The sequence below is a fragment of the Genypterus blacodes genome, unplaced genomic scaffold, assembly GCF_046128005.1.
Source record: "Genypterus blacodes isolate CSIRO-AG114 ecotype Tasmania unplaced genomic scaffold, CSIRO-AGI_Gbla_v1 ptg000293l_1, whole genome shotgun sequence".
NCBI lineage: Eukaryota > Metazoa > Chordata > Actinopteri > Ophidiiformes > Ophidiidae > Genypterus > Genypterus blacodes.
Window position 1 is genome coordinate 174,795 of NW_027467084.1, and position 20,101 is coordinate 194,895.

At 44.4% G+C, this 20,101-nt stretch overlaps 1 protein-coding gene across 4 annotated transcripts in view; it reads left to right on the plus strand.

The window, feature by feature from the left end:
• Window positions 1-136: 136 nt before the first annotated feature.
• usp32 (ubiquitin specific peptidase 32) overlaps window positions 137-20,101 on the plus strand; it is a 37,342-nt gene continuing 17,377 nt past the window's right edge. For all 4 annotated transcript variants that reach the window (XR_012960560.1, XM_076137106.1, XM_076137107.1 and 1 more), the window contains exons 1-10: window positions 137-560; window positions 9,917-10,044; window positions 11,453-11,558; window positions 12,178-12,296; window positions 12,994-13,153; window positions 16,352-16,483; window positions 17,677-17,784; window positions 18,169-18,284; window positions 18,831-18,893; window positions 19,559-19,642. Coding sequence is in view for 3 of the 4 variants with exons in the window: in XM_076137106.1 (XP_075993221.1) it covers window positions 503-560; window positions 9,917-10,044; window positions 11,453-11,558; window positions 12,178-12,296; window positions 12,994-13,153; window positions 16,352-16,483; window positions 17,677-17,784; window positions 18,169-18,284; window positions 18,831-18,893; window positions 19,559-19,642 (1,074 nt within the window). In the remaining variant the exon portion in view is untranslated. The remainder of the gene's footprint in view (window positions 561-9,916; window positions 10,045-11,452; window positions 11,559-12,177; window positions 12,297-12,993; window positions 13,154-16,351; window positions 16,484-17,676; window positions 17,785-18,168; window positions 18,285-18,830; window positions 18,894-19,558; window positions 19,643-20,101) is intronic.

A 20,101-nucleotide genomic window follows, 5' to 3' on the forward strand; every position in this document is an offset into this window, starting at 1 on the left:
AAGCGAACGTGATTACATTTATAGACGCTAATATCTTCTAAACTACGAGTCTGCGCGCCACTAGATGTCGCTGTGGTATGTTGGTATTTCTTCTAAAGGTGTGATTCAGCAGAGTAACCACAGGGAGGCGCTACTCGCACTGACGCACCATATATCGGGACGCCGCGACATAAACACACCGCTGTCTGTCTGCTGCCGGAGTCTAAGTGCGTCTTGGTGGTTTGCAGCCCAGAACGACGACGACCAAGCGAGCGACCCGAGCTCAAAGCGGCCATCACTGCAGCTCACAGCCGCTGGATGGAGACGATCGACCGATCGACTGATCGAGAGTTCAATCATGTGACAGAATGGAGGCGTCGCTGAAAACATTCACCCGTTCACCACACACACACACACACACACACCAGGAACACAGTTCACAGTAAACGGACGAGACGATAAACAGCAGAAAACAAATCCGCTCAGCATTTATTTCCTCACATCGCAATGAAATGAGGGCAACATGGGGGCCAAAGAGTCACGGATCGGATTCCTGTCGTATGACGAAGCCGTCAAGAGAGGTGAGCACAACAAGACTGCGTTAGCTTAGCGAGTCTGACAACGTCACGGCGCCCCGTCAGAGCAGGCTCAGTGTTTACTAATATGCGTTATTAATAAGGATTGTGACATATTCAGAGTGACACATGTCAGCTGGGGTGTCATAGGTTTCATTCGGGATCGTTAACAGCTAAATGTGCTGCCGCATTCCGGTTCAGTCTTATTTTGGACAGTAGCTCATTCCGTTTCACTCACGGTCTTCTTGCGTCTGACAAGCCTGTCTCCATACGAATCATTGAAATAACGTGCTTTAGGTGATGTTTTGTTGATTTTTTTTGTTGCCGCATTGGAGGAGATTTCCTGGGGATTCAGACCCGAGACTGTCTTTGGGTTTTCAAAGCGCTTAGCCGTTCTGATGAGCAAGGTCACAACAAAGTGTCCATTCTTGCTCCGTGTCTGGTGTGACGTTCCTCCCGACGAGAGGGACGTGCACCGGGGCGAGGAAAGGCTAACGAGCGGCGGCGGCAGGCGGGCTTGATGTTATTTGCCAGAAACAATGGAGCGCATATTGTTGAAGTTGTGCTTCGTGTTTGCTGACAGTGTAGCGCTGAAATCGGCGTCGCTTCGCTTATTGTGTTTACGTCAGCGCTTATGATCGGAGCTAAGCTAAGCTAATGTTGATGCTGCTGCTAGCTAACGTGTCTCCTAGCTACACAGTTAGCTGCTCTCCACAGATGAACTGAGCTCTGATGGCTGCCAACACTCCAAACATGTAACATGTGTGTGCCGTTTAACGGGACGTTTCACATTTCCTTTGGTCTTTCACGCTGTGTGGCACAATCTGTTTTGATTGCATGTAACAGTGTGTCAAAGGCCCACATGATGAAGTGAATGCTTCATCATGGAGCCTTTAACCTTGTTGCTCCTCATACTTTAAAGACCATAAACCTGTAATTGTTGTGTCATTGCTGCACAGTCAGCGTTGTTGCTCTTTGTTGTGTAAGATGCAGTCCAGCATTTGTTAGAGACTCCAGTCACCCCAGTTAGCCTTTATGCTCCAAACGCTTTAGTAACAGTTGAACTTTGTTAGTCTGCAGTCCTCCTGTTACACATTCATCAAGTTCATTGTCCTCTGTTTAGACTGAGAACACACTTAGACTAGCCTGTCCTGTCTATTACACTTATTATACTAACAGCCAACATGGCTGCATGTTTATGATAACTAAGGAAATAGTCAGGAGCAAAGGGCAATATTTCCCCATCAAACTCAAATAAAGGGGCAATAAATGCCACCCTGTATTAATGGCTGCAGCCAATCAATGGTAAGTAAGCAGTACAGCACATTTCCATCAGACAAGTCAGCTAACTCTAGCTCTAAAGGAGTTAGATACTGGAAGCATACTGCTAACGTTAACACAACAGGTGAAGCAATGTTTACTTCCTGGTAACAATGTCAGCCTCGAAGTAAACAAACATTAAAATATGTAGTATTTTGCTAATGCTGCCAAGACTGACCGTCCCTGCCTGATATGCTCTTTCATGTAAGGGTCAGGGTAAGAGGGTTCGGGATATTTCATCATACTGCCTATGGTTGAAGATGAGCTACTCCGTATAACCCTGATCAATTCTCTACTGAGTTGTATTGGCCCGTTGTTTTCACTCTTATCACGTCTTGGCAAAGTGTGTCTATTGTTTCTCTGCTTTCACTGGCTATGTTTAATCCTCTGGATTATGAAAATGAAACAATTTTGCACCACTTCAAAACTTTAGATCACGTTTAGAACAAGAATTAGCTCTTTCCTGAGAAAAATGAACCCATGCGCTGTGAGAAAGGCAGTGAAAGACTGTAACCAAGAACAATTAAGCCCCTCTCAACCACAGAGGTGTAACACCAACATTCAAACTACTGCAGGTTTTAAATATATGAGTTATTCAGTAATTTAAAAACTGGAAACTTGACTGGCTAGAAATGGAAATTGCCAAGCAATTCAGCCAATAGTCAACCCCTCTGCCCAAAGACTTTGTTTGAGATGTTAAGATGTGAGATGTACTGAGGTTTTTGTTTTTCACAAAGTGCTCCCAAGTGTGATTAAACTGCCCCCAAAGTTCAGTCAGTGAGTCAGAGATTGCCTGATCATAGTGCATCATGGCCTCTGCCCTGTCCTTACCTATCACTGAAATGTTTTTATCATCCCTGGACTCAATGGATCTTCACCTATTGCTAATATTTGACAGGCCAAGATAGCATCTTTGCCATTCTTCAGGCTGATAGCCGTTCCCACTCTGATGATCCCATGTGACCTAACACACACACACACAGACACAGTACAGAGGCGGCAGAATAATCCAACCACCCAACCTTATCTGACCAGTCACAAGGCAGCATTCCTAATGACCACACGTAGCATTGATGTGGTCCGGTGATGCTAGCATATGCAGTGAGTAAATCACTTTATTTGTAGCAAATTTCATGTTTACTGTCAGTCCCCAATAGTTACCCAAGGGCCTCATTCCACAAATACCTGCAGTCGTCCTGTACTATATGGAAGACAGAGCCACAGCTTCATATTGATAAGAATCATCATTTTAGAAATGTGTGACATGTTTGTATCTTGAGTTTTCGCTGTTTCCTCTTTGGTTTGACGAATTTCAACGTCTTGGGCAAACACACAGAGAGCAGAGAGCCAATGACACACTTTGTGAAGAGGCATAGTACAGACACTTTGTCAGGTTACACAGAGTAGTACAAAATGGAAAATGCCAAAAAACATTGAAAGCAGTTAAAGGTGCAGGCGTGTGCTTAACAGAAGGAGGAACTGCTAACTTCTGAGGGCTGTCATTTGTGGCAGTGATGTGGTGGATTCTGCATGATGATAAGTCTGTCATTAACATGTCAGTGATGATGTTGCCTGTGAATTGTTTGTTAAGTACAGATAGCTCTGTTTGCAGTATCTTCTTTGTGAAGTGGAGACCTGGCTGTCCTGCTGTGTTTTCTGGGGCTAGGCTAACTTGACTGTGCTAACTTGGCCCTGCGTGTTGGTGCTTTTATTGGCGTATGGGCTGAGGAAGAACACACTGGTCACATCATCATCGCATGTTGTTGAAGATGATGCAGGTTAATAATTCAGTTTTAACGTCTTCTCATCAGTAGACATACACATTGATTACCTGATTCATATGAAGAATCAGTAGATGTATCTATAATCAAAGTAATGGAATGCAACAGCCCTAAAAATATGTCATATGTTCTGTTATCTACTGTAATGTTGTTGAAACAGACGGTACATCTTGAGTGTTTCTAATCCAGGTGACTTTCAGGCTGGGCTCACCTGGTCACTCCACCTTCCTGCATGATGACACAACGCTGCTTTGCATTTGTGCCTTGTGTTGCCTGGTTTGGGGATTTACATTTGTACGTCTGCAGCAGGGCTCCAGTGAGTTATTTGCTATGGAAACATGGGCGGCAGCTGTTTAGTTTGCTAGTGTACTTTGCACGGTAGATTATTACTGTGTGCAGGTATGTTTCTGAAGTTTACCGTGATAAGTTTACAAACAGCAGTCAGCTCGTAAATACAGTCTGATGCTTGAAATTCAATGTAACTCACAGTATTTCTGACACATATTAGGTTGTATTATTATTATTATTACTATTATTAGAATGATTTCAAACAGTTAATAAGTTATGGTGATTTGATAAGATGTTGAACCTCTTCTCTTCTCTTCTCTTCTCTTCTCTTCTCTTCTCTTCTCTTCTCTTCTCTTCTCTTCTCTTCTCTTCTCTTCTCCTCTCCTCTCCTCTCCTCTCCTCTCCTCTCTTCTCCTCTGTGTACCAAACATGGCCCAGTCTCACCTAACTTGAAGCGGACTGAATTGTGAAACTATTTTATGGATGATGGTCCTAGAGCTTTTGTTTGAATTTACAAACTGATTAAACATCCCCTCTACTTGATACGGTTTATAGTGTTCACACAAATGTTTGTACTGGGAAGCAGAAACTTTCTGAGACGTCCTATAGCACATTGCAGTGCTCTCTGATAGCATTGTGACCCAGTAAGTAAATGTGTCATGAACATACAAGCATCCAGACCTTGGACTGGACTTGGATTTACACCTGCCATCCATCTTCCTTCTCATTATCTGGATTCTGCATTGTGTTTGGATCTGAAGGCAGATTGTTAAAGATACAAGTCAAGACTGTTCCAGCGTGTGTGTGTGTGCGTGCCAGTGTTTCCCCAGTGTCTCCCCATGTGGCAGCTCCCAGTGTTGTTGCTCACTGGACTGCCAGGTGTTATCAGAGGTTGCAGGCGAGGGCTGGGCGCTCTGTTCAGTAGTTACCCTATATGATGACGGTGCTCGGCTACTTCTCAGCTGTCCTCAACTCATTGCTGTGTTTCTAGTGATCTCTCAGCTACACCAGGTGTGGAATGTGAAGGTGCAGCTCCACCGGGTGACACTGATGTCTTGCAAGATGACGACAGCAAGTAAAGAAAAGTGGCTACATCCATACCAGTCCACATACTTACCCTAACCCTAACCTCCACACTAGTGTTGGAGAGGCTGGCCGCCCACCACCACACCTAAAAAAGCACAATTCCCCTGCTGCTGTACCTGTGACGGTCATGAACGGACAGGCATGGGTCCATCCAGACCTGGTCTAAAGTCACAGCCCGGCCCTTTGTGTGGCTGTTAACTCGTCCTAATCTGCACCACAGCAGCTTTGATTGTAAAGCATATGGCCTTTTGTACATGAAGCTAAATTTAACGCCAAACAAGCGATCAATGTAGAGAGTAAAGAGAAGAACGTCCCGACACGCTAATCCGACACTGTGGTTGTGTGAGTTGTCGGCTGTGTGACGTCAGCTGATATGAAACGCTACGGCTCTCCGTTTCCACTCTGTCCACTCTGGAGAGCGTCTTCAAAAAGCTCAGTTTAAGGGGGAATGAGACTGAGACTCTGTTATAGACGCTTTGATCCAAGACAGCAGATTCAGAGCAAACCCTGGTGTAAAGACGAGCAACAGTGGAGTGCAGAGAATGCATGATGGATGCTGAATGTACGGGTCGGTTTATAGACAGATGTATATCCAATATCGCTAAAGGATTGAAAAATATTGTGATGAACATTTGTTGCCTATATTGCTCCTCCCTAATGCAGGGCGAAGGTCGTGGTTCTAAAGAATAAAGCTGATGTTTCCTGGCCAGCTTGGCCCCTTGGTCAGAAGAATTCAACTCATTTTGAGGTCTGGGTTTGTGCTGTTTGTGAAACACATGAGAGATATCAGGATACATAATCACATTTAATTTGGACCAAACAATGACTTTTTCTTAAAATGATTGTTGTTCATATTTGTACTTACATTATTAGAAATATAAAATCATCAAATCTGACCTGATCCTCTTTCTGACCTACAAAGCAAAACAATATCTCTTTTCAAAATGAATCATCTGAGGACAGTTCAGTCACCTTATTTGTTTTCGTCACATATTGGATTTTTTAGGATCCAAAATGCTGACTGCCATAAAGCCTGTAAGCTATTTAGTTTGGTTTATGTTCAATGAAGAGGCGGTGGGCCATTATAAAGATCCATCTAAGAGCCAAGGCTGAACTAGATGATGAGAACAGTCCCTTTGCCATAAGGGTCATATTATTCTGAAATGTATCTTTAGGTTTTGTATAAATGTGACCTTGTTGTTGATGATGACATCAATATCGTGAAGGTTTTTAATGAGTTCCATGTTTCTGTTGTGGCCTTGTACCTGCTGCAGGTGAACCAAGCTCTCTGCCTGCAGTCTGTCTTGTCGTCTTGTCGTCTTGTCGACAGTTCACCATGACAGAAAGCTCTGTGGAGCTGCCATGGCTTCTGAATGAGCATGTTGCTGCAGACGGTTCCCCTCTCCCTGTTGGGCTGTTTGGCCTGAGCTGATAGCAGCAGACCAGGCCCAGCATATTCATCACACAGGGAACAGCAGGAGCATCCTTCATTGCTGCTTCACTGCCAGATTAGTTTAACAAAGGTGGTTTAACACAGGAACCCTGCAGGGAAGATGTGTGTACTTGAATGTAGGTGTTTGTGTGTGTCAGGGCCATGAAGAGTGAGCAGTCATGTCTATCTGGTAGGACCAACTCTGTGGGATGGACAGATGAAAATTAGATCTAAGATCTAAGAGACAAAACAGCAAACATAACTAAGCAAGCACACACACACACACACACACACACACACACACACACACACACACACACACACACACACACACACACACACACACACACACACACACACACACACACACACACACACACACACACACACACACACACAAAGGAGACCTACAGAGGAGACCTCTGGAAGAAGACCTTTCCTTCAGGATTAAATTGTCCAACGTTGCTTCTGACGCAGCAGAGGCCATTTGTCTGCACCATGAATGTAATGTTTTCTGTGTGTGTCACGTGTGTGTTGTTGGTGGGCGTGTACTCCGTTGCCTCGGGCCACTTCTGGTTGGTGAGCATGACTGTCACAAGGAGGATGGCATGGATTTGTTAAATCATTGCCAGGACAGTCGGGTCAGACGTATATCTTTACAAATCACAATTTCAATTTGAAATGGATTCCTGGCTCAGCCTGAGAACCCATTAGTGCAGCAAAGCGGCGCAGTATCACAATACACAAAGTGTTCTCCGTTCTGTGGCTTTGTTTGTGTTCCACATTTGTTCTTCTAATTGCAACACTGTTGCTCTTATCTGCCACAATCAGTAGAAGAAGTTTAACACTTTGCAACACAGTAATTCACAAAGGAGACATGTTCTTTATTCAGCCGTCTGTTTTCAGGAGCCATGCTCTGATCTGAGTCGGGCCTTCATGTGTTTGTGCCAGCAGAGATGGGATTTGACTTCATATGATCATCAACTGTGTTTGCTTCACATCTTTCATGCCTCTTAGTTGGTTTGTCACACAGCTGATCAGTGTACTGCAGTTTACTGGAGCACGCTTCTCTCACAACAACAAACAACAACCCTAACTGCATATGGAAGTGATGACATCCCGAGGTTCTGTTCATCCACAGCAAATATGAGAATTCAAGATAAGGTTGCCTTTCAAACCTGGGCTTTGCTGGCTCTGATCTCTCTCTGCCTGAGAGCAGGTGACTGTGCTGAGCTACAAACTACTTCATCCATGCCCCTTCACTGACTGCCTGCTTGTTTCAGGTGAGCTGTCAGCAGGCTGTCCATTAAGCATCAAGTCACTGTGGAGATCAGTCCAGATGATGAGCTGTCCAATCCAACATCATTGTTGATACGAGTGTCCATGTGAAATGTGTCTATCATCACTGTGGTCATATCAACTGATCATTTTATATTACATATATATATATTGGGCTGCAGTGGCCTATTAATGCAAAATGAGTACAGACCTGCTAGAGTCTGCACCTTCACCTTCACTGGACTGTACTGAAGGCTCCCACAGGCCAAACCAAACAGGCCAACATCATCATGTAAGACACTGCATAGAAGTGATTGATGACACATGATCACATGTAGGGTTGGATAGAGTGAGTGAGTGTCCACAGTGCCAGGATGTAGACATGCAAAATGTACTTCACAATAGATGCTAGTAATGGAATATGAGGAAGATCGTGCTCTAATGGAGTTTACATTGAAACCAAATGTGTATTTGAGAACAGGTGAGGTTGTAGCCCCGCCCCCCATTACCCTGAACAGAACAGTTGTGTTTACCAGGCTGAAGATGTTAACATGAGCTGTGACAATATGATGTCCTTTTCTAATCCCAATGACATGTTGGTTACTCCAGCACAGCCTTGGTCCCTGACAGGCTCACATTCTTTGGTCTCCATTCTGTGTTTGTATCATTTTATGAACTTACTAGTTTTCTGAGATCTACGTCATGAAGGTTTCCTCCTGTCTCAATATGTGTGGCTTCAGCTTAGCTGCTAGTACCGCTAAGCATCGCTGAATGTATGGAATCAGGAAGTGGTGCAGAACATGCTGTAAGATGGGATAGTGAGTGTGTAGGGATTGATGCTCTTACATGTCTTACTGTTCAGAGCCCGAAGAGCCACTGAGCCACCGCCTTTAACCAGGAATAAGATCGTCTCATCCAAGGTTTACACGCAATTCAATTCATGTCACAAGCTGTATGAACCACGGGAGAAGGTTTTGCCGTTTTCGCTGCCGTCAGTGTGACTTGGACAGTGGATTGTTCAGGGAGTTCATAGTCTGTTGTCTTTAACACATTCTGTGATGTATTTTCATGGATTTAAAGGACATGTGGGTATTCATTCAATGGTTTTGTGATTGAATTAGGAGGTAGGAGAACCCTAATAAGTCCGTGTGTGTGTGTGTGTGTGTGTGTGTGTGTGTGTGTGTGTGTGTGTGTGTGTGTGTGTGTGTGTGTGTGTGTGTGTGTGTGTGTGTGTGTGTGTGTGTGTGTGTGTGTGTGTGTGTGTGTGTGTGTGTGTGTGTGTGTGTGTGTGTGTGTGTGTGTGTGTGTGGTGTGCGGTGTGTGCGCACCGTGTTGTGATCAAAGGCAGGACAACATCAGTGCGTTTCAGACATGGAAAGGTGACCTGATCTATTGAAACAGTGGAGTCTAATGACATCACCCTGTGACCGCCAGCTGATCATTCTCTTTTGATGGCTTGTTTACTTTCCTAATCAATCCCCACTTACAGCCCTTCTAAAGAGCATCCTATCACTTAGTGCTTCAAAAAATCAAATGCCAAAAAATCAATGGATGATTCTGAAATAGATTTGAAGTCATCAAGAGGAACCTGCATATTTTAGGGTCAGCTTCCTTTTCCTCTTTTTAGTTTTGACACCTAGTTTTCTGCACGGCTGCTCTGTGGGCTCTGGTAACTCTGGACGAGCTTTGGTCATTCTTTTCTGACGACGCTTCAACCATAAATGAAACGGCAGTATCTGGCACCAAACTGTAATCATTGTGTTTGTCAATGTTTTTAGATTGTTTACATTTTTAAATTGCTTCATTCTGTGGGCAAGAAAAAGGAAGATGATGAAATCCTTTGAACAAGAAGGAGAGGAACTGTAGCAGAGCTGTCTGTGTGGATTTAATGCAGTTTATGCATTTGTGAAATATGATAGCAAGGTGGACTCAGCTGAGGCATTAAGCCTATTGAACACTATGAGCAGCTGAGCCTGCTCACACTGAAACACGGGATGATGCCTCGGCTCTGGAAATGGTTGAATACAATGCCAGCAATGAGATTTATAGTTTGTTTTTGAATCTGATCTTTCTATGACGAAGATGTTCTTTGTTTTTTTGTTTTGTTTTTTTCAAACCAAGAAAAAAAACAAATCTGATTGGAACCTCATGTTTAATCCCCTGTCTCTCTCTTCTAGTCACTGATGTGGAGCTGAAGCGGCTGAAGGATGCCTTCAAGAGAACCAGCGGTTTGTCCTATTACATGACCCAGCAGTGCTTCTACAGAGAAGTGCTGGGAGATGGAGTTCCCCCTAAAGTTGCAGAGGTGAGCCACAGAAATCTGGATATGATAGCTCCATTGCATCATAATGCATGTCTTTGATTCTCTTCATCAAATGATAGGCACAGGAAGTTAAATGGCCCCTGTTTGCAGTCTTCCTCTGATAATCCCATCCAGGGCCTGGAAGGAACTGGCTGGATTCATTCCCTCCTTTGTGTCCAGTAGAGAATCTGGACCCTCTGCTCTGTGGTTGTGGTTGAACCTACACAGTCTGTGTTTCATTGACAGGAGTGGTTGATTAGACACAGCCAGCTGTGCTGTCAGACTCCATACAACCAAACACAGCAGCAAGAAAATATTGCAACACAATTGCAGTACACCTTTAAAGTGGTTCAACTTAAGATAAGATAAGATGAAATTTTATTATCCCGAGGGAAATTACTGTGCAACAGTTAGAGTACAGCAGGAAAACACAAGACCCAGAAATCAGAAATCACCCAACTAGTGCAATAATGAAAAAGTGCAAGAATGCAAGTAGATTATAAGTACAAGATAAGTACAAACAATAAGGGGGGTAAGAAGTACATACAATGGGGGGAACCGTACATGACAAAAAGGTTCTTAAAAGGTTGCATCATTGCTGTGTCATCAAATAGTTAATGCATGAAGTACTTGTGTCAAAGTTAGAATACTGGTGTTTTTCCAAACGAAGGAGGAATAAATGTTTCTAAATGCTTATTAGAGATTAGAAGTCATCTTGTAGCAGCAGTGAATATGAAGCAGCTCCTCACTGGAACGAGCCGCCTCAAAACAAGAAGCTGCCTTAAAACACACAGGAAGCCAGATTCAAGGCTGAAGACAAACAGAATTTAATGACCGCATTAGCTGAAGGCAAATCAAGATAAGAAGGGCTTGAACCTTTCGACTGAGCAACGCAGACTTTCACGCACAATCACAAATGTCCCAAGCACCAACAGTGGTTCAACCACAATTCAATTATTGTGTCCAAGCTACTGGAGGTAATGGGCTTGATGGAAGCCAAAGGCAGACTGCAGTCACAGAGGTGCTTATAAAGACAACTAAAGCAATTCCAGCTGCTGGCACAGGGTGTTGACAAATACTTCAGTGTTCCACAAATAGAATGAGAGATGGACAGTGATCAAGACAACGTGTAGGAGTGTAGGAGTGATCTGCATGGTGGTCCTGTCTCAGTCAGGTTCACCTGCCAGGACTGGAGGTGGACGTTGGCCTGCTTATTGTATCAAACTGCCCAGGGACAATAGAGCCATGGCACATCATCAATGGACATCAGAAATTTGGGTTGCTGCTCAGGAACGAGGAGTTCCAAATGCCTAATAATAATTGTCTGGCGTGTCGTAATGATAATCAGGAGGACGAGCTGAGTTTGCACTTTGTCCTCATTGTCTTGTGTGTGTGTGTTTTGTGTGTTTAGGTGATCTACACCTCATTTGGAGGCACGTCTAAAGGGCTACATTTCAACAATGTGATTGTGGGTCTGGTGCTGCTGACCCGAGGACGGGATGAGGAGAAAGCTAAGTGTAAGTTTTTCCAGATGATTTCCAGGAATCCCTGTAGATTCTGTTGTGCAGTGCCCCTTCAGTTCAGTGTGTGCTCTGATTGTTTTCTTACTGCGTGTCACATGTGTGCACCATTGAAACGTCTTAACAAAAGGAATCAGCTGACCGGAGGCAGATAAAGCTGCTTCCTCTTTGGTCCAAACCTTGATTCAGTCATTTAATGTTTGGTTTGTGTAGGACAAGTTGTTATTGTGCTCCTGTGTCAGCTGGTGCTCTCATTTCATGCCTTTACCGCCACTGTGTACGTGCTGTCCCAGGTAAAAGCCAATGAGACAGAAACGTTTCCTTCTGAGGCACAACTTTTAGAGAAATGAATTTATGACTTACAGCCGATTTCTAAAGTTCCTCTCTGCCTCTCTGTCCGTCCCTCTGCCTCTCTGTCCGTCCCTCTGCCACTCTAATCCATCAAGACTTTACTAACACTGACGCTTCCATCTGTGTCACTGCTGCAAGCCTGACTTCCTGTGATAAAGACCAACTCACCTGTGTGTGTGTGTGTGTGTGTGTGTGTGTGTGTGTGTGTGTGTGTGTGTGTGTGTGGGTGTGGGTGTGGGTGTGGGTGTGGGTGTGGTGCTTGCAGACCTCTTCAGCCTGTTTGCCAGTGAGCAGGGCGGATATGCTGCCAGGGATGATATGGAAGCTGTTCTGCAGGTCCTGGATGGAGAAGTCCCGCCCTCCCTCAGGAAGTGCTTCAGTGAGGTCAGCAAACATCCCCAGCACAGATTGGTGGACAGGTTGATTTGCTGTGTTACAGACGTTCCAACATGATGGTTCATTGACCATCAGTGGTCTCATTGCGTTCCCCTTCTCATTGTTAGCTGTTCTCTGCCCCACATCTCAGTTTGTAGGAGCCTTATCTGACTTTTGGAATAACTGCACACAGACGATAGTTTGGAACCACAGCTGGCCATTGTACTGCTGATTAGAACACAAAAGTGCTTTTCATATTTTGGTTCCACAGCCCAGCCCAGCACAAACCCATAAGCCAGAGAATCTCCCCTCTGGGATCCTCCTACACACTTAGTTCACTGCTCATCATTCATATGTTCCAGTCCATCCACTGTGGCATTTAAAGGTGTAACACTTCACTAAATGTGTTCCTCCTCTGCTACTCCTACATCTACACATGTGTTGCCTCTTTGTGCCTCCATTGTTCTGAACATATCTAAATAAGCTATCACTGTTTGGCTCTAATGCTTTCTTCACATTCCAAGCTCAAGAACCCAAACCTTTTCAGACACAGATAAGATTGTTTCATATCAGATGTGTTACGTTCAAGATCAGATGTGTGAGCCCCGTGCAGACAGGTGTCCCCTCTGGTGCAGATAGATTGTGCAGTAATGGGTGGAAAGCGATGAAGGTCGATGTTTCACATTCTCTGTTTGTGTCACGGCAGGGGGACAAGGTGAACTATGAGCGCTTCAGGAGCTGGCTCCTCCAGAACAAGGAGGCCTTCACCCTGTCCCGGTGGCTCCTTTCTGGAGGAGTGTGTGTCACACTGACTGATGACAGCGACACACCCACCTTCTACCAGACCCTGGCTGGCGTCACACACTGTAAGTCTCACATTAGTATGAAGTGGCTGTTCACTTCAGCAGGAGTGTTTATTACATTATCGGCCTGTCCAGAGACATTTAGTGTCCATTTAGTCTTTAGTCTTATTTTAGTATAGGACCATATGAATATTGTTTTCATTTTCCCCCATTGTTCATTTATCATCTAGAGTTTGTAGATCACAAAGTTTGTGCTTTATGGAGAGGATGTATTCCTGGAGGTCGGTTGGAGGTTGGATGAAGTCATTGCTTTTTTATCCCACTCCTTTTTGCAGCTTGAGCTCTGGGAAATGACTGACAGGCTCCTCTTCTTCACCTCATTCATTCACACTACCTCATTTCCATCCTCATCTCTCTTCTCCATTCAGACGCTCCCACATAATGTGGATACAGATTCAGGCTTGCTTTCAGGTCCATTTATGTTTAGTTTCATATCAAGTGTTTTTGCTTTAGCAGAGTTCATTTTCAAACCAATATGAAGTGAACAGTGACCTCATTCCTCCAAACAGGGCTGAACATGACCCAGACTTTATAGTTTATATTTATATTTATATTTGCAAGTGAAAGTACTATTGCTCATCCCCTTATGTATGAATATCTTTGTTTTATTAGTCAATGACTGCCAGAGGCCTAGAAAGGTTCTTGTCTTGTCTAGAGAACCTGGACGCTGTAATCTTCTCCCCCTGCTGGATTATCCTCTTAACTGTGTGTGTGTGTGTGTGTGTGTGTGTGTGTGTGTGTGTGTGTGTGTGAGTGACCACAGAGGTCCACACTCCAGAAAGCTCAACTCTCTACAATGAACAGTCTGCTTAGTCTTTCTGCGGTGAGATGTGATCAGGGATCAGGAGTCACTCTGGTTGGGACTCTCATGGTTTCTCTGGACTGTGTTCTGGTGAGGAGGTTACCATGGTACATGCTGGCTATGGCAGCAGCTTTCTAAGGATGTTACCTGGATAATGTTATGGTACCTTTGCTGCCATTCGGAGAGAATCGCACCTCTAGGTGGGTACTGGAGCAAGCAGAGCACCCGGCTATGCTAACGGAAGCAGTGGATTGACACTGAGTCGTTGTTGTCTGCACTCTTCCTCAGTCTTAGTTGTCTGATATCTTATGTTCTGGTGATGAGGAAAGGTTTGATGCATTGATTCATGGAGAGAGAGAGAGAGAGAGACATGTTCACAGTCTCATCCTCCAGCTGCACTGCTCCATTACAACATGTGATCAAAAGGGATTTGACCATATTCCATTCAAACAAACACTTAGTAACTTAGTAACAGTTGACTCAGTGAGGAAGCAGAGTTTGAGGAAGCAGAGTTTGACGGTAATAAGAGGGTAAGACTGCTTCCCTGTCACATCCAGGTCAACTGTCCAATGTTCAGGTCGCCACTGAAGCATGAAGCCAGGAGTTAGAGGAGCAACCAAGCACAGGCAGGCAACTGGGACCAAGAAGTGCTTCAAACAGGACTTTCAGGATTTTAAAAGCCGGACTGGAAGGTCACAGTGAACCCTGATTGCCATTTGATTTGTGCATCTGTGTTTTGACACCTGTCATGTTTTGGCCACATGCCAAAGGCTAGCTGGCTAGCTGCTAAATCCTATTACCTTAAGCTGTGGATTATCATGTTGAAAGGGGGAGGCGGGTTCATGGTTCCTGACCGCATGTAGACCGCCTGTATTGGTTTGAGCTACAGCACTTCACTTCATGTTGAGTCATGGTGTAAACACTATGACATCACATAACCCCACTGTAGGACTGCTGTGGTATCATGTCAGGGTTCCAGGTTTACTCTATCTGTCTGAGGTACATGATCAACCTGTACAGGGAAGGACAAGCCCATGTGGCACAGACAACTGACTCCAAACCTCCAATGTGCTCCAGTTCTGTCCATTAGGAATGAAAAGATCACAGAATCAAGCAAAAGTGTCTTTGTTAACATTGTTACCATGGAAACTCTGGATGAGTTGAAGGTCCTTCTGAAGAACACTTGGTTTCTGATTGGCTGTCATCAGAGGTGCAGGTGAGGAGGAGCTGACCTAACAGTGTGTGAGCAACCAGAGGATCAAATGGATTTCTGACCAAAACTCTCTTGCAGCTTCACCAGCTGATCTCTTGAAGTTTGATGGCCGCTGTTCTGTCTCTCTGTCTCTCTGTCTCTCTCTCTCTGTTGGAGTGTGTGTGTGTGTGTGTGTGTGTGTGTGTGTGTGTGTGTGTGTGTGTGTGTGTGTGTGTGTGTGTGTGTGTTTTCACTCTGCATATCAGAATGACAGCTGTTACTCTTATTTTGAAAAGCTTGAAGCCTTTATTGTGAAACCTCTTTTGGAGGTGTAGTTGAGTGTATGCACCAAGGTCATGGCAGGTCAGCTGACCCGCTGTGGGAGCTTTGAAGGACTTTGAACATAAACACCTGGACGACCTGCAACTTAACTCTGACCCAGCTGAGCTCACTGTCATTTAACTCCCACATAAACAAGCTTCTTTACCGATCAGGCACATTCTGTCACAGAATGATGCTCACACACATCCAGGTCACTGCTTTATCACTGTATAACTGTGAGTCTTCCTCACAGTCTCACTGGTTGGTGTTGAAGCCTGTGGAGATGAAGACTCTGTCCTGTTATCAGGGTTCATATCATTAATGTCATGTTTACTTTGGAATGTTGGGCCTGTTTAAATGCTCGATGTGTAAAGTGCCTTCAGGTAACTTTTGTTGTGATTATAAATCAAATTGAATTGAACAGAAGTCACAGTAGCCTGTGGGGATTGAGAGGGAAATGCCTCCAACCCTAACCCACTTGAACAGAACCCTCCAAACCCATCCCACCCACTAACCAACATCAGGCTCTTCTGTTGTGAGCTCTCCTGGTCGTCTCTCCTCAGATGCTTGTTGTCAGCATCTATTACAGTTGACTTGGGGGTGTGGTTCCAGTGTGACTGTTCTTCATACATCAGCTCTCAGCCCATCACAAACATCAGTGTGGATACGAATCATAACTCCCCGTTCCTTACAGCTTCTTATTGATGAGCACCGAAGATCGTTAAACTTTTTGTTTAACTCCTCCCTTTCTCAGTGCTATTATACATGACATCACATCCTGTCTGTATTTATGTCATTACACAATGTTGTATACATTATATTATACTTATTCTTATTAGCTTACTCTATTCAATGCCTGACTACGTCCTCTGTTCCTCTCTTGCAGTGGAGGAGTCTGACATTATAGATTTGGAAAAGCGATACTGGCTGCTGAAGGCTCAGTCCAGAACCGGACGCTTTGACTTGGAGACCTTCATCCCACTCGTCTCTCCTCCTATCCATGCCTCACTGAGCGAAGGTAATGCAGTACTTCACCACACACTGACCCCCACACACTGACCCCCACACACTGACCCCCACACACTGACCCCCACACACTGACCCCACACACTGACCCCCACGCACTGACCCCCACACACTGACCCCCACACACTGACCCCCACACACTGACCCCACACACTGACCCCCACACACTGACCCCCACACACTGACCCCCACACACTGACCCCCACACACTGACCCCACACACTGACCCCCACACACTGACCCCCACACACTGACCCCACACACTGACCCCCACACACTGACCCCACACACACTGACCCCCACACACTGACCCCACACACTGACCCCACACACTGACCCCCACACACTGACCCCCACACACTGACCCCCACACACTGACCCCCACACACTGACCCCACACACTGACCCCACACACTGACCCCACACACTGACCCCACACACTGACCCCACACACTGACCCCCACACACTGACCCCCACACACTGACCCCACACACTGACCCCCACACACTGACCCCCACACACTGACCCCACACACTGACCCCCACACACTGACCCCCACACACTGACCCCCACACACTGACCCCACACACTGACCCCACACACTGACCCCAGAGAGCTGCTGGCCTGCCACTTAACACCTGGAACATTTAGCAGAGACTAAAATGTGGTACACTTAAAATAAAAACAAAACTCCCAACTCTCTTTGATAATTGCCCTGAGAGTTTAACAAGCGACTTGCTGAGAAGTGAAGTCTCATTCAGAGATCCAGGCTGGCTTTTCTCTAAAGCTGTGATCCTAAGGTTCTGGGTCCAAACAACACAGGAGGAACATTTCTCCATTTCAAAAGGCTGAGTGACTCATTATTAGATTATAGATACTGTAACTGTGACACAAATTCATACAATACTATTAATATAGAATATCACTACAATCCAAATATTATCACTTCTAAGGAGTAGCAATCATTTTGTCTATGCCGTTTCATTTGTTTCATTATTTAAAACAGGATACAACGAATATCAAAAGACAACAATCAAGTGGTGCTAAGAATGGATGTGGATGCTGATTACATTTGTCAGTTTCTTCTTCTTGTTTCTGAGTAAATTGTGTGTTATTATTATGATTCTAAATGTGTGTTATTCCACTGTGGAGGCATTATCAGTAGTGTTGATCTTGTTTTGCAGGCTTGTTTCATGCCTTTGATGAGAACCGGGACAATCACATCGACTTTAAAGAGATCTCATGTGGACTCTCTGCGTGCTGCAGGGGACCCGTAGCTGAACGGCAGAAATGTGAGCCACCCTAACCCTAACCTGTTGGAGATAAACTTTGTGTATGAAGCCTTCTGATCTAAAGAAGTGCAGCCTTGCTCCCAGTTTAGTAAAAGTCAAATGGTTTTTGGAAAGAGCTGAGTCATGGGCTCACACGTATCTCTTATCATCAGCATTTCTATTGGTGGTTGAAATTTCATTCTCCCAGCAACAAATGGTGACATATTGGATTCCATAATCATAGGCTTAGCAGCATTGTATTCATTGTTCCAGATGAACACCGATGTTTAACAGGACTGCTGGTTGCAGTTGAGAATGTAGATGTAAAATAATTTACAACCCTTTTCATCAATATTGTGCTTCATAACCATATTATTCTAAGCTCCTCCTTCCCTCCCTCAATAGTTTGCTTCAAAGTATTCGATGTGGACCGTGATGGGGTTCTGTCTCGAGATGAACTCCATGAAATGATGGTGGCCTTGCTGGAGGTGTGGAAGGACAATCGCACAGACACACTTCCCGTAGGTTCATACACATTGCATGTTTACAATATATACAGTAGTTATGGCTCTATAGAGTCAGAGGTAGGAATCTTATTGAACGTTGATCTTATTGATCGTTTCAGTAGTAATCACAGTTGGATGAACCTTTTGTCTGTAAGCCTGAATTGATTTGGTGTTAACTTCCATTGAACCCTCATTGTTAGAATCAATCACTGGATTAAGGCAAGAATGGGATAAGAACATATCCAGTATGTTGCTGGAAGTAGTTTTTGTGGTAAAGTGAGTGTAATTGAAGTGTGTGTGAATGTGTTGAGTGCTTACTAAGATAGTGCTGATTCTTAAGCTTTCTTGTCATCTCTCTCTTCTCTTCTCTTCTCTTCTCTTCTCTTCTCTTCTCTTCTCTTCTCTTCTCTTCTCTTCTCTTCTCTTCTCTTCTCTTCTCCCTCTTTCTGTCTAAAAAATTATCTCCAAAATATCTCACAATTGTATCCACAATGTCATGTAAAATGTGTGCTTCAATTTCTGCATTTCTGCATTGTGCTTAATTATGTTTTGTACTTCCAGGAGCTGGACAGCAGTGTTTCAGACATCGTTGAAGACATTCTGAGGATGCATGATACAACCAAGGTGAGACACAACTCCTGTGGATCAAAGCCTCACTGCTGTAGCTGTCAGCAGGTTGAACATTTGAGCCATATGTCAGCCAGGTGCCCAATAACAAACACAACTCTTTATTTGAAGGATCGGCACCAGAAAACAAATTAATAAAAAATGAATTAAAAAATGTTGCATATTTAAGCTGTTTCCAGCTTCTGTAGTTCCAACTTTCTCAGCAGCTGTTGAGCGTCCCACTTCCTCTGCAGCAGGTGGAGCAGCAGCAGCAGCACTCACTGGGTTCAGCTGCTTCAGTTCAGTTACTGTCTCTTGGTGTGGGACCGTCTTCATTTGTAACCTTGATTATATGTTAGATTGTTTCTTAGTCTCAGATTTGTTTATCTTTATTCAGTTTGTTTCAGTTCATTTGGTAAAGGACGAGTTGAGTTAGAAACATTTAGATGCAGACTTTAAAGGTTCACTTGGTGTGTGTGTGTGTTACAAACTCAAAAATATGTCAACAGTCAATATTTCAAGGCAAGATTCGCTTGTTTTCAGAATATATTGTAAATATTGCTGAGAATTAAATATCAATGAAATATCTTTGTGATATATAATTGGGAGTTCTGCACTTCAATGTGTGACTTCAGACTTGTTATGCTATGATTCTGAGCACCTTGCCCTGTGTGTTGTTGAAGCTGGGGCATCTCACCCTGGAGGATTACCAGATCTGGAGTGTGAAGAGCGCTTTGGCCAATGAGTTTCTAAACCTGCTTTTCCAGGTGAGTGCGCCCACACAGCTGAATAGGACCAGGATCAGGGGGAATCATGGAGAGTTCTTTAGATACTTTGTGTTGTATGCATGCCTGTGTGTGTGTGTGTGTGTGTGTGTGTGTGTGTGTGTGTGTGTGTGTGTGTGTGTGTGTGTGTGTGTGTGTGTGTGTGTGTGTGTGTGTGTGTGTGTGTGTGTGTGTGTGTGTGTGTGTGTGTGTGTGTGTGTGTGTGTGTGTGGAGGGGGGGAGGAACAATACAGCAGGGGAGTACAATCTGCCTGATGCTTGTTTGAGTCTATTCTGTATTAGATCCAATCAGAAGGTCAATTACTCAAAAACGTCCCATTGGACAAAAAGTACATAAGTCTGATGTCCCGGTGTCCCCAAGGTCCATTGCCCCCAAAATACACACTTTGGGTTGTTGGAGTTTGAAGCACTTGACAAACTGAATAAGCACTGACACTTCTC